Source organism: Zootoca vivipara, chromosome Z1 (assembly GCF_965207765.1).
Source record: "Zootoca vivipara chromosome Z1, rZooViv2.hap1.1, whole genome shotgun sequence".
NCBI lineage: Eukaryota > Metazoa > Chordata > Lepidosauria > Squamata > Lacertidae > Zootoca > Zootoca vivipara.
In genome coordinates, this window is record NC_142583.1 from 18,156,457 (window position 1) to 18,169,718 (window position 13,262).

Genomic DNA, 13,262 nt, shown 5'->3' on the forward strand with positions numbered 1-13,262 from the left:
GACTCTACCCTTAACTAGCAGACTAGAAGAACAGTGGCTGCCAAACAAACCAACTTATATTCTACACTTCCTATTCTCAGTCCAAATTTAACTGACCCAGACACTTCTCCCTTTCCTACAACTTTTTAAGAGAGCAGCAGAGAAACTTTGCAGAGAGCTTTGAATTCCCCCACCTCGCCTGTGAACCCACTGAAAAATGGGAAGCTTACACTGAAGTGCCAACACCATTGCCTGGTAAAAAAAATAATACCAAATTAAACAATACAGAAACAAGTAGAATAGCACACCTTGAACATTCCTGCTTTTTCTTTTGTTTCTTCCCTTCTTCCACTTTACCTCGATCTTTGTTTGCATAAGATCCAAGTAGATACTGGTTAAATGGCAACGTGAGTTTGGGCTGATTTAGTCTTGCTCTGCGTATAGCAAAATCATCCTTCTCTAGGTCAGGAATCCTGTCATCTCGTTTGTCTTCGGACCCAGAATCTTTTCGCTGATAGCTCAGCATAAAGGGGTTCTCTTTGCGAAGGATGATGTCTGGAGTAAGCTCATCCATTTCGCACATGTGCAATTGACTGATACATAGCAAAGTTAAATGGGGAATCCAGATGTGAAATGAAAAAAGACAACGTGACTCTCCATATTTCTTAAAAAAGGCAAACAAAATATGCTGTGCGTGCTGTTAGTTCAGAGAAAGTGTTCATAATTTAAGACTCCATGCTGCAAAAAAACCGGAATTCCATGCATGCAGAGTTAGTGACAATGGATCTTTATTTCCTGCTTTAATTATTTGTGGAACGAACATGAACAGAACAGAAAGAATTACTCATTTCACCATTTAAAAGAGGTACTGTTATTCTCAAAAACACTGCAAAATTCTTTTTTCCTCGAATCAAAAGCTATCAGTACAGCTTCTGGCACTCTCTAGATTTGTTACGTTTCCTTCTAGCATTTAATTTCTCAAAATGGATTTCTTTTTCTTTACAGTAATAGCAGAAGTCCCCGCCCGCCCCCTCTGTTGAAGGTTTTGGGGTTATGGTCCATTGATGAACATCAGAGAACAGGACTGCAGTCACTGATATTTAAAAAGTTCATTAAAAGAAAAGATGCAGAATATAACTGGTGCCCTTTCGTCCCACCCCTGGAACACCCTGAACCTGTGGAATTTCTCTTATAATTTTTTTTTTAAATGCCTCTTTTATAATACAGTGGTATCTCGAGTTACAAACGCCTCAGGTTACAAACACTTCAGGTTACAAACTCCGCTAACCTGGAAGAGTTGTCTCAAGTTGAGAACTTTGCCTCAGGATGAGAACAGAAATCATGTGCCGGTGGCGCAGTGGCAGCAAGAGGCCCCATTAGCGAAAGCACGCCTCTAGTTAAGAACAGTTTCAGGTTAAGAACAGACCTCCGGTACCTAGAGATGCCACTGTATGGCTATCCCAGCTCCTGAAGAACCGTGAACAGTATCAACACCCAAGACTAATGTTGTCTACCAGAAGCCCCAAGAGGCAATATTGTCCCAATCCAAGCAAAACGCAAAGGAAAATGAAGTTATTTGCATTGCATATTTTGTTGGAAGCCACCCAGAGTGGCTGGGGAAACCCAGCCAGATGGGCAGGGTATAAATAAAAAAAATATTATTATTATTATTATTATTATTATTATTATTATTATTATCAGCCATTTTTCTTTGTGAACTGGCATAGGGAAGCCGCAATGCTTCAAAAGGTTGAGCTTCACAGCCATATTTATATTGAAGATGCTAATTAAAAGCTTTGCATCATTTTGAATTCACTTTGAGTTTTTTCTCTATTATGAAGTTGGAACACTGGTACAGCTGAAAAATGAAAGGTCAAGAGAAATCTGATTTTATGTTAACAAGTAAGAAGTTTATATGGAGAAATAAAGCAGTTATAAACTAGTTTAAAGTATTATGGCTTCCCCAAGGGACTTCCCAGGCTGGCTTTGTATGTTCCTATAATCTGGTTTGCATGGCATTGCTTAACCAAACTATGGCTTAGTGACATCATGTAAATGTGCAGGCTCCCAAAGAGTTGCTCACAGCTATCTTATTCCTCCCTAGTCCCTTTTACTGCCATTACAACTCATGGTTAGTGAGGCGAGAGCTTAACTGTACGTGCTGCTTCAGAAGACACAGAGAAGTTTCTCCCCAGGAATATGCATGCCTGTAGGGTCTCACTATGTAATAGTTTGGCTTACTGTATCAGACAAATCAGTGGAAAACACCAACAGGAAAGAAAGAGGAGATTTCTAAATGCTCTTAACATATATTTTTAAAAGGTTTCCTTCCCCCTCTCTGCAGCCATGTGCATTTAAAAAAGAAGAAGACAACTAATTAAGTTCATCTTGGGTCTTTCACAACCAGATGGGGCTCAGAAAGGTAGGGCAAAAGTAGCCTGCCGCTAAAGCACAGCTTCGCTCTTTGGCAGGCATTCCCTGCCTTCTACCACCACCACCTTCAAATTCTGCACCTGGCACCTAAGAAAATACAGTATTTCAGGACGACAATGGGGAAGGAAAGAATCGCTTACTGCTGCAGACCCTGGACACCTTGCTCTACCTAAGGCAGCTCAAGAAGTCATTGAGAAGAGAAGAGAGCACGAGGAGTCCTGCGGATAAGATGACGCCAGAGCGCTTCCCACAACCTGATTTGAACAGGTCAAATCAGTGATGATACAAGGGGCAAAAGATGTGGGACATAAGATACAAATGACAGATTGGGAGAGGCTATGGAAAATAGACGGCATGTACTTTATTGAAAGAAAACTATATGAAAATAATGTGCCGGTGGTATTTAACCCCGGTAAAATTATCAAAAATGTGTAGAACAAGTACAGTGGTACCTCGACATCCGAACGACTCGACATCCGAACGACTCGACTTCTGAAGTCAACAACCCCGGCGCGCGCTTCACACATGTGCAGAACGGGCGCTTTGACAACCGAAGACTTCGACTTAAGAAGACGGCCGCAGAACGGATCGTCTTCGTAAGTCGAGATACCACTGTACCAATATATGCTGGAAATGTAAAGAAAAAGAAGTTACCTTTTATCATATGTGGTGGGATTGCAATGTAACTAAAAAATTCTGGGAAATGATATATAATGAAATGGGGGGAAATGTTTAAAACAACCAGAAGCTTTTCTATTACAAATTATAGGTACTGAGATCCCAAAAGACCAGAGGAAACTGTTTATATATGCTACAACGGCCACTCGTGTGTTACTAGCCCAGAGATGGAAGGAAGAGACAGCCCCAACCAGAGAAAAATGACAAATCATGTTGATGGACTATGCCGAAATGGCAAAATTAACTGAGAAGCTCAGGAACCAAGAAGACAAGAAATTAAAAAAAAGAATGGGAAATGTTTATAAAGTATAAAGAAAATCATTGCAAACAGGTCAAAACATTAGCAGGATTTTAAATACACTTGTAATGTAACAGAATGTATAGTTAATTTAGGAAGATGAAAAAAATTGGAGAAGTATTGATATGCAGTTGAAAATAGAATCAAAAGGACCTATGGAAGAGATGGGGAGAAGTCAGGAGATTCAGAGCAATCTCGATATTTGGATTTTGTACTGTTTTTTGAGGTATGTTTATTTCTCTCCTTTTTTTCTTTGAAAATCAAATACAAAGATTATATATTTTAAAAAATACTGCACCTTTGATGGGCATTCTCTCACACCCTTTTGGTGTTTTTTATTCCATCAGCAAGAGTTTGAAACTGATACACAAGCCTGATTTTTTGAAATGCAAAATAAATAAATGAATAAACAGGAACCATAATCCCAGAAACCCCAAGCCAGACTCCTCCATGTGCCAAGCTGCACACGAATGCACAGACATGTCTGTATTCTGACAGAGTAGCCCAACTAACTGACCCACCCTGCGCAATATCCACAGGTAGAAAAGCTGAAACAAGCAAGCTACCCTCTTATCAGACGTGCCTGAACAACTGAAAGAGAAGGGATGGCTGCTGATAACATTATTGTCACGTGTTTGCTTACAGCAAAATGTTGAACAGTCTCCGTGCTCTACCAGAAAAACGTAACGAGCCGAATATTTTTATGATTCCTGTTTTAAATTAGACATCCTTTAATGTAACCGCTAACCTCATTTTTGCTTTGCGCTCACGAAAGCGAAGCTCAACCGCTCCAAGACAATTGCACATTTAGAGCCTGTTAAGAGGGCACAGTAATTAGAGCACACAACTCTTTCCCAGCCAAAAATTCCTGCACCATAATCGCTCAGTTGCAATGAACGTGTTTAATAACAGATAATGCTGCAGCGCGCCGGCCTGCAATTCCCAGCTATTGTTTTCTAAAATCTTGCCGTGAATTCCGAAGAGGAAGCAACAGGCGCATTTACGAGGTTATTTTTCTCGTGTTACGGAACGTGACGTTGCGGCAAAACCCAAGAGAGAAAAAACCACACAGCATGGCAAATACCAAATGCATGCGCACGCCAAGTCCCACAGTGCGGCAGAGCTAACCTGCTACCATAGCGTTGCAGAGCCGGCATGATCTTAATGCCGGCCTGCTCAATCCTCCGTAGCTTGCCCAGTTCCTTGGGATCTTTTTCGGGATTTCTGGGCCCCGCTGCTTTGTTGGCAGAAGGTGTAGAAGACTGACGTAAAGGCTCTCCTTGGTTCACTTCTGTTTGAACAGGCTTCCCAGAAGGGTTTGCAGTAGAATCGCAACATCCCAAACACTCTTCTTCAGATTGTGCCAGTACTTCGGTTTGTTCCTCTTTTATAGTTTCAGGGTGCCTTTTGCTAACAAGTCATACAGAGCAGATTATTTCACAGCACGGCACAACCCTGCCTTATTATTACCTGTTGCTGCTTGCGACTGTGCAGATCAGGTTAAGTTTATTCAGCACTGAATTAAAAGGAGAGGTGGCTTTTTAAATGTGAGCCACTACTAAAGGGGGAGGGGGGAATTCCACCACTTTGACATGTGGATGCGAATCAAAAGGCAGTACACTCACGTTTTTGCATATATGCACACATATTGGAATAATGTAATAATAATAATTTGTTATTTATACCCCGCCCATCTGGCTGGGTTTCCCCACCTACTCTGGGTGGCTCCCAACAGAATATTAAAAACACAATGAAGCATTCAAACATTACAAACTTCCCTAAACAGGGCTGCCTTCAGATGTCTTTTAAAAGTCAGGTATTTGTTTATTTCCTTGACATGTGATAGGAGGGCATTCCACAGGGCAGGTGCCACTACCAAGAAGGCCCTCTGCCTGGTTCCCTGTAACCTCACTTCTCTCAGTGAGAGAACTGCCAGAAGGCCTTCGGCGCTGGACCTCAGTGTCCGGGCAGAACGATGGAGGTGGAGATGCTCTTTCGGGTATCCTGGGCCGAGGCCTTTTAGGGCTTTAAAGGTCAGCACCAACATTTTGAATTGTGCTCGGAAACATACTGGGTTGGATCTAGAATAGACTAGTTGCATCAATGTCCCATCAAAATCAATGAAGGAAGTAAATCATGGCTTAAGTTCAATGGGAACCAAGTCCAATGAACTTAGTCTGGATCGAACCCATTATATCCAGATTTAAAATAAAGGAAAACTTGAGGAAGATGGGATATTCATTTTTAAAAACACAACGTTTAGGTGGGGGAGCCACCTTCCGTTTGCTTCAGATATTCTCAGAGCCTTCATGCCGCCTTGTCTCCATGGATGCAGACACATGGGGCAAAGGACCTCTGACCCCAGGGAGTGTTGTGGCTCATGTAAATCACTGCCAGGAGGCAGCATGTGTCTGTGTGACTGTGCCAAATCACTCAGAACAGCTGCCTGTCAATGGTCAGAAAGAAAGACTTGTCGCTGGGTGAGTGAGTTCCAGCTGCTTAGCCCTACAACCTTGTCTCAGAGGCCTTCAGTGAGCTAGATGCTTAGTAGACAGTGGCCAAAGGCAGTTGGAGAATCTCTTGTGTGCTACTTTGAGAGCCCCTCTGGGCTATAAAGTGGGATAGGAGTTCTATTAAAAAGTAAATAAATAACACTACTTCCTTCACCATCCTTCAGTGCTCCAACAGTGCCCTTGGCACCTTACAGGATAAAATAAGCACACACACAAAAAGGAAGTTACAGGTAGGTAGCCATGTTGGTCTGACGTAGTCGAAACAAAATTAAAAAAATTCCTTCCAGTAGCACCTTAGAGACCAACTAAGTTTGTCATTGGTATGAGCTTTCGTATCTGAAGAAGCGTGCACACACACGAAAGCTCATACCAATGACAAACTTAGTTGGTCTCTAAGGTGCTACTGGAAGGAATTTTTTTATTTTGTTTCAACAAAAAGGAAGGTTGCTGTGTCAAGGACCTTGTGATTGAGACTTAGTTGGTAGTCCAGCAAGGGAAAAGAAAAGAGAGCGGCAATAAGAGCAGAATATGAGCAACTGCAGTTATACATACAGGCAAACCTCGGTTGCCAAACATAATCCATTCCAAGCGGAAGCTGCGCCGGCTGTTTGGCTTCCGAAAAACGTTCAAAAACCGGAGTATTTACTTGCGGGTTTTCGGCGTTCAGGAGCTGAGGTTTGACTGTACTGAGGTATTTGTGTTAGTCAGGGATGAGGACTTAGGCCTTAAGCCAAGAGCTTCCTGGAAATTAAGGATTTGGGAGGGAATTGAGGAAAGAGATGAGCACAAAACTGTAGCACCCACAACAGCAATCCATGAGAAGGTTTTAGAGCATCTGAACCAAAGTTCTGGCTTCAAGTAACGTAAATGGTACTAATATGAAACCCAGCATCTTGTTAAAAACAAACTAGGACAAAACACCTTACCGGTATGTCCACAGTAAGACTCATTATGTAATTCTGTTGTAATGTTTCAATAAACTAAGTATAGCAGAGCTGTTTATGTGATGTTCCAAGTCAAACTGCATTCCATATGATTGCCATCTTGCAATTAATCAAGCAAGAGAGACAAGGCCAGAAACCATCTGCTGGTCACCTGTGAATGGGAGATGCACTTGCTAGGCTTAGTAACCTGAGAAGTGGCCAAGTCCTTACCTGAAAGGTCTCTCTCCTCCTAGGGGAGAAGTAGCAGTACTCCAGCTCTTCCTGAACTCCTCTCGTTCGGCTTTCTTCTTCCTGAGAGGAGCCGGAATATAGGCAGTCTGGTTACTCTTATTGGGGAGGTATTGGTTAAAAGGCACAACTGATTTGGGTTCACCATAAGATGTCCGCCTTGCAGACATATCGTCTTTTTTCACATCTGGCAACTTTCGATGTGGCAAGTCAGATTCCGAATCGCTTCCTCTGCCTATGTGGAAAAGAAAGAAAGAAAGAAATTAAGAAAAAGATAAAGAAAGGAGACAAGTTTAAATGCTTAATTCAAGTGTGCCGGTAGGAGGATCACTGCAACTATTTGGTGCAAATGTGTCCATCTCCTCCCCCCCCCCCAAAAAAAATATATATGAATGTACGGTTTGCAGGCTTCAGAGTGTCAATTGCCACAGAACATGACATATACAAAAGTGCTCCTTAAATTCAATGGGCAAATGAAGCACAAATTCCTGTCGCTACTTAAGAGTGAGAAACAAGTTTTTAAATTGTCAGTAAAAGCTATTGGGCTTTAAGATCCATCTTGAAGTTTCACAAGGTCACATTTGCACACTGCTGATGGGACTGCACAAATGAGGGCAGTTGTTTTTTTTAATGACCCACATCTCTATTGTATTAAACGTTTTAAAAAAACACAATTGAGTATTGCCCCTTGCACAGGGAAATCTTCAGTTAGCAGTGATAATTGAGAACACACGGGGACATCCTATAATACGTTTTTCCTATTATAATCTTGAATTTGAAGGTCAGAAATACAATAACTGCTGTGTTCAAACAGCTCCAAGAAAAACTCCTCTAGCTCTCTGCAGGCATAATATTTTAGCTGTCTTAAGCAGAAATATTCAACAAGCAGCTGCACTACAGATATAGCTAGATGACAACCAAGAACTGCCTTGCTGGGTTTGATCAAAGCCTGTCTCATTCAGCATTTTAAGCAGCAGTCAGCCAGATGTCTCTGGAAGTAGCAGTGGTCATCCATCGTTGCTTATCTCCAGTGTATGACACTCAGAGTAATACCATCTCTGAAGACGAAGATTCCTTAGCTAATAGCCATGGATACAAGGATTTGCTAATCCTTTTCAAAAAGTCATTGTCAGAGGGTCATCGTGGCTACTCTAGAGTAACTCCGCTTGAGTCCAGTTTGTCTTTAAAGACTTATTGTGCAAAGTATTTACAGTGCAGAGACAGCTTAAAACATGAGTATCAGAATCCGGCAATGGCATACGTCTGTTCTTACGCCAGCAAAGTAGTCGGGGCACCCCAAAATGCCTCCCCCTTGCCCTGCGTCGCGGTGCTCTCCTTAACTCTTGTGCCGGAAGGAGTGATGCCCTCTCAGCCTCCTCCCTGTCAAGGCGGTGGAAGGGCTCTCCAGCATCCTTGAGCCCTTGCCTGCATCTCTCCTCCCCTGAGCTTTCCCATCGTTCCGCACGCTGGCTTCTCTCTTCCTCCGAGTCTTTTCCCTCCCCCCTGGCTGCTTCAGACCCACTGCTGCTCCCTGTGCTTGGCGAGGTGGACGTTAGGATGATGGGGGCTGGCTCCCTGTAGAGAGTCACCCTTACAGCCATCAAAGCCAGTAATGAAGCTACCATAATACTTGAATCATACCACGAAGTAGATTTAGCCACAGGATGCTCAACTTCATGGGATGACCCAAAGTTCAAGTATTATGAGAGAAAGGGAACAAATTTCTGAACTGTACACAATGAACTCAAGACCTTTAATCATTTTTTACTTTCTTTTCAAAGATGGTAGTGTTCCACAAGGTAAAGGTAAAAGGTAAAGGACCCCTGGATGGGTAAGTCCAGTCAAAGGTGACTATGGGGTGCGGGGCTCATCTCGCTTTTCAGGTGAGGGAGCCGTTGTTTGTCCACAGGCAACTTTCCGGGGCACGTGGCCAGCATGACTAAACCGCTTCTGGCACAACGGAACACCGTGACGGAAACCAGAGCGCAGGGAAACGCCATTTACCTTCCCGCCACAGCGTGCTTTCAAACTGCTAGGTTGGCAGGAGCTGGGACAGAGCAACGGGAGCTCACCGCCGCCACAGGGATTCAAACCGCCGACCTTCTGATCGGCAAGCCCAAGAGGCTCAGTGGTTTAGACAGCAGTGCCACCAACATGGACAGGGACAGAGAACTGAGTCTACTAACTGTAGCTCTCCAGATGTTGCTGAACTCCATTCACATCAGTATCAGATGGAATGTCCAACTACAAGGAACAAGAGGTGCAGTCCAATGACATCTTGAAGGTCCCTGCCCTGCCCTAAACAGGTTGGGACCATGTGACCTGAAGGATCACCTTCATCCGTATCAACCAGCTCACACCTTGAGATCTGCACCCCATATCCCACTTGTATACCTCCATTTATGTACAAATTGTACAAGTTTACAACATGTGGAGCACTCTCAGCGGGGTCCCCATGACCATGGGACTGTTTCAACTAAAACCTTCTTGTCCCCATCATTAAAGACTGCTTTAAAGGCCTATAAAGACCCATTTATTTAAAGCTGCTTTCTTCTTTTTTCTTCTTTTTAAAAAAGAACATTCTATTTTTTATTGTGCTGCTCCTTGAAACAGAACTGCAATATTGTAATTATTCTTTAATCTAATTTTTTTTTACACTGTGCTGCAGGTTGTTGTGATTGATGATACTGCTAGTTCTTAGTATTTTATTGTTATGGCATTTTAAGGTTCCAGCCGACTGATCTGCATGCGTGAGGAAGGCCTCCTTGAGTGGTTTAACCCTAAAAGGCAGCCTGTACATATCTAAATAAATCAACTAGCAAACAAATGCCTGACTAGCTATATCATCTGCTAACTAAATGTTAACTTTCAGGTTTCCCCCCTACACCACAACGGCTATGCCAGGCATCCCCAAACTGCGGCCCTCCAGATGTTTTGGCCTACAACTCCCATGATCCCTAGCTAACAGGACCAGTGGTCGGGGAAGATGGGAATTGTAGTCCAAAACATCTGGAGGGCCGAAGGTTGGGGATGCCTGGGCTATGCTCAGATTCCCTGGTTGAATACCGGTTCCTGAGAATCAAATGGGAAGAAAACGGCTGCCCTCAGGTTCTCCTTTTGGGGTCCCCATAGGCATCTGGTTGGCCACCATAAAAACAAAGATACTTCCTTGGATAGCACAGTTGGTTGGAGCAGGCTCCTGATAGTCCCGAGATTGCAAGTTTGATACCCATATGGGACAGCTGCATATTCCTGCATTGCAGGAAGTTGGACTACATGATCCTCAGGGTCCCTTCCAACTTTACAATTCTATGAAGTTGGACTAGTTGGGTCACTGTCCTGATCTAACCAGCCCTTATGTTCTTACCATGACTCCAGGTCAATCAATTTACTGTCTCGCCAGAGTGGCGCATGCTCTAGCTAGCTCCCGCTTGGACTACTGCAATACACTCTACGTGGGGCTACCTTTGAAGGTGACCTGGAAACTACAATTAATCCAGAATGCGGCAGCTAGACTGGTGACCGCGAGTGGCCGCCAAGACCGTATAACACCAGTCCTGAAAGACCTACATTGGCTCCCAGTATGTTTCCGAGCACAATTCAAAGTGTTGGTGCTGACCTTTAAAGCCCTAAAAGGCCTCGGCCAAGTATACCTGAAAGAGCGTCCCCCATCGTTCTGCCCGGACACTGAGGTCCAGTGCCGAGGGCCTTCTGGCGGTTCCCTCCCTGCGAGAAGCGAAGTTACAGGAACCAGGCAGATGGCCTTCTCAGGTATAAGTATTATTATTATTATTATTATTATTATTATTATTATTATTGTTATTATTATTAATCTCCTTACATTTCAGGCCCAAGAAGTGCCATAGACTGCTATGACATTCCCCACCCCGCCACAGCTTGTAACTGTAAGTAAGGAAAAAAGCTTCTGTCATAGTGTGACCCCAAAGCTCTACAGCCCTCAAACCATAAATTGGCATTCAAAGAGAGTTCCCTTCCGACTTCATGGGATTAAAAGGCACATCACGCTTCCAAAACTCAAGCCAAGCTTCTCGAGCGGCAGCACACCAGCTATTTCGCACCAGAAGAGCCGCGTGTGGCATTCAAAAGGAGCCCTGGAGAGCACAGCTTACCATCGCTGCTTCCTCTCAGCACCACATCTGGAGACGGCGTCTGCTGGGAGCGGGAGCCGAAGGAATCCAGGCTGTCAAAAGAATCATCTCTTCCGTGGCGAGGAGGAGAAAGGGAATCGCTGCGTTCGGAGTCCCAACAGTCTACATAGCCGCTGTCACGGATGCTGCGCTTGGGGCTATCAACATCCTCAGTCTCCTAATGTGGAAGAGGCATACACACACACAAAAATTTTTTTTTTAAAGAAATACCCTTAATGCAAACAGTAAGAACTTTCTGTGAATCTAGCATGCCTAGAACCTAAGGCTGGGGACAGAGAGATATTTTTCTAAGGGACTTGAAAGTGGTATCCTGGAGGCATTGTTCGCCATGGTACTCACAACACATTTCTTTTGTATCACGGCTGTCTCTGATCCAATAGGTTTTGCAGGTTTTTGAAACAGTAGAAAGAAAACAATTTAACCAAAACCACCCACGGGGCAAACGAAATGTGTACATACACTACTGAAGCAATGGCTCTCTCTCTCAAAACAGTTTTGTCCATCTTAAAAACAAACAAACCCAACAGCCCAATTGTCTGTCTCCAATGCCATTTACCAGAGGAGTCAGTGGGGTAAAATGTACACATCGCCACAGCCAACAACGCCATTCTTTTATCACCTTTTTATGATTACAAAAAGAGGCAAGTCAGTCTTCCGCCCCAAACTTCTCTTTCCGCCACTCTCTAACCAAAACCATTTTTCAAGTAACTACGAAGAGACTACCGTTAAAGGCAAAACACAATCCACCATGACAATGTGCAGAATGAAAACACACCAGATTTGTACAGAGAATCGGAAGAAAGCAGGTTAACATGTGCTAAAGAAGAGAAGTGGTGTCGATGTGTGGCACTCTAAAAGACTAACCCATTGATTATGGCTAGAGCTCGCTTTCATTAGCTATAGGTTTACATGTGTACCAAGAAGTAAAAAAGAAAGGCATTGACCTGAAACATGGCCGGTTCTGCATCCATATCCATATCATACAGGCCATTGTCCATATCATATGAGCAAAGGCGTCCTGGGTTTAAGTTAGCAGGCAAGGCACGTCTAACTCCACCGAGCTGATAATTTCCACCTAGATATCATACTGGCCCAGGACACCTGCAGGGAGAATCTGCTGCTGCTGCTGCTGCAGCTGCTGCTTTTGGCTCAGTCAAACAACGAAGCAGCGAGCTGCAGGAGACAGCCTCTTTCTACCTCGGACAGAAATTCCAGTTATGAAAGAGGGGATGTCTTTCTTCCCGGAGCAATCAGCAGCCGAAAAATATGCAAAATGCTTTTCCTGATGCCTCTGAAGAATTCAGTCTTGCTCTTTGTTTCTTGCCAGCTCCTGGCTCTAGGGGATATGAAAGCACTTGTATCTGACCCACATGTTCAGAGCAGTGAGAACAATGGCCGCCTTTGACAGCCTCCCGATTATAAATTCTTTCCAGAGCAAGCTGCACATACTAAAACACTGAAAGCTCCAGAAGAGGGAAAAGGTCAGTAGAAGCCATCCTCAGCCTTGCATTATTAGAAGAACATTGCCCCTTGTTTCAGCCGGTATCTTATCATCAGTTACAACAGGATGAGGCCAAGAGAAACAAAAATAAGGCCCTTTGCTGAAAAGCAAACTTTTGGAAGTCCACCCAGCCCCTGCTTCTCCCTGTGAGCCAAAAAGGCAGGGACAATATGATCACCCTCAGATGTGGTCACCAGAAAAGCCCAAGAGAAATGCTTCTCGGGGAGTCCTTTTGAAAAGGTGCAAAACTGCCAACAGGTGCAGAAGCATCTGTATCATGTGGTACAAACAAAGAAGTCATGCCAGAGGCCTGCTTCACTTGATTATATAAACAGATGTGGAAGACGTTGCATGTGTCTGTCTCAAACCAACGTGCAAATTCAACCAACAGAGGTTTGCAGATCTGTATGCCGTGATGGCATATTTGTCAAGGAGTCATGATTGGCTAAGCCTCTGAGTTAGCTGTGCCCCCTGGGCTTCCCACTGTAGGGATGAATGGATTGTTCTGTTTCCAGTTCA

At 43.8% G+C, this 13,262-nt stretch overlaps 1 protein-coding gene across 4 annotated transcripts in view; it reads right to left on the reverse strand.

Moving 5' to 3' along the window:
* Positions 1 to 13,262, reverse strand: part of LIMCH1 (LIM and calponin homology domains 1) — a 193,827-nt gene that overhangs the window by 46,692 nt on the left and 133,873 nt on the right. For all 4 annotated transcript variants that reach the window (XM_088658862.1, XM_088658871.1, XM_088658859.1 and 1 more), the window contains 4 exons: positions 11,204 to 11,399; positions 7,056 to 7,308; positions 4,517 to 4,798; positions 288 to 572 (listed from right to left, as the gene is read on the reverse strand). In XM_088658862.1, the coding sequence (XP_088514988.1) occupies positions 288 to 572; positions 4,517 to 4,798; positions 7,056 to 7,308; positions 11,204 to 11,399 (1,016 nt within the window). The remainder of the gene's footprint in view (positions 1 to 287; positions 573 to 4,516; positions 4,799 to 7,055; positions 7,309 to 11,203; positions 11,400 to 13,262) is intronic.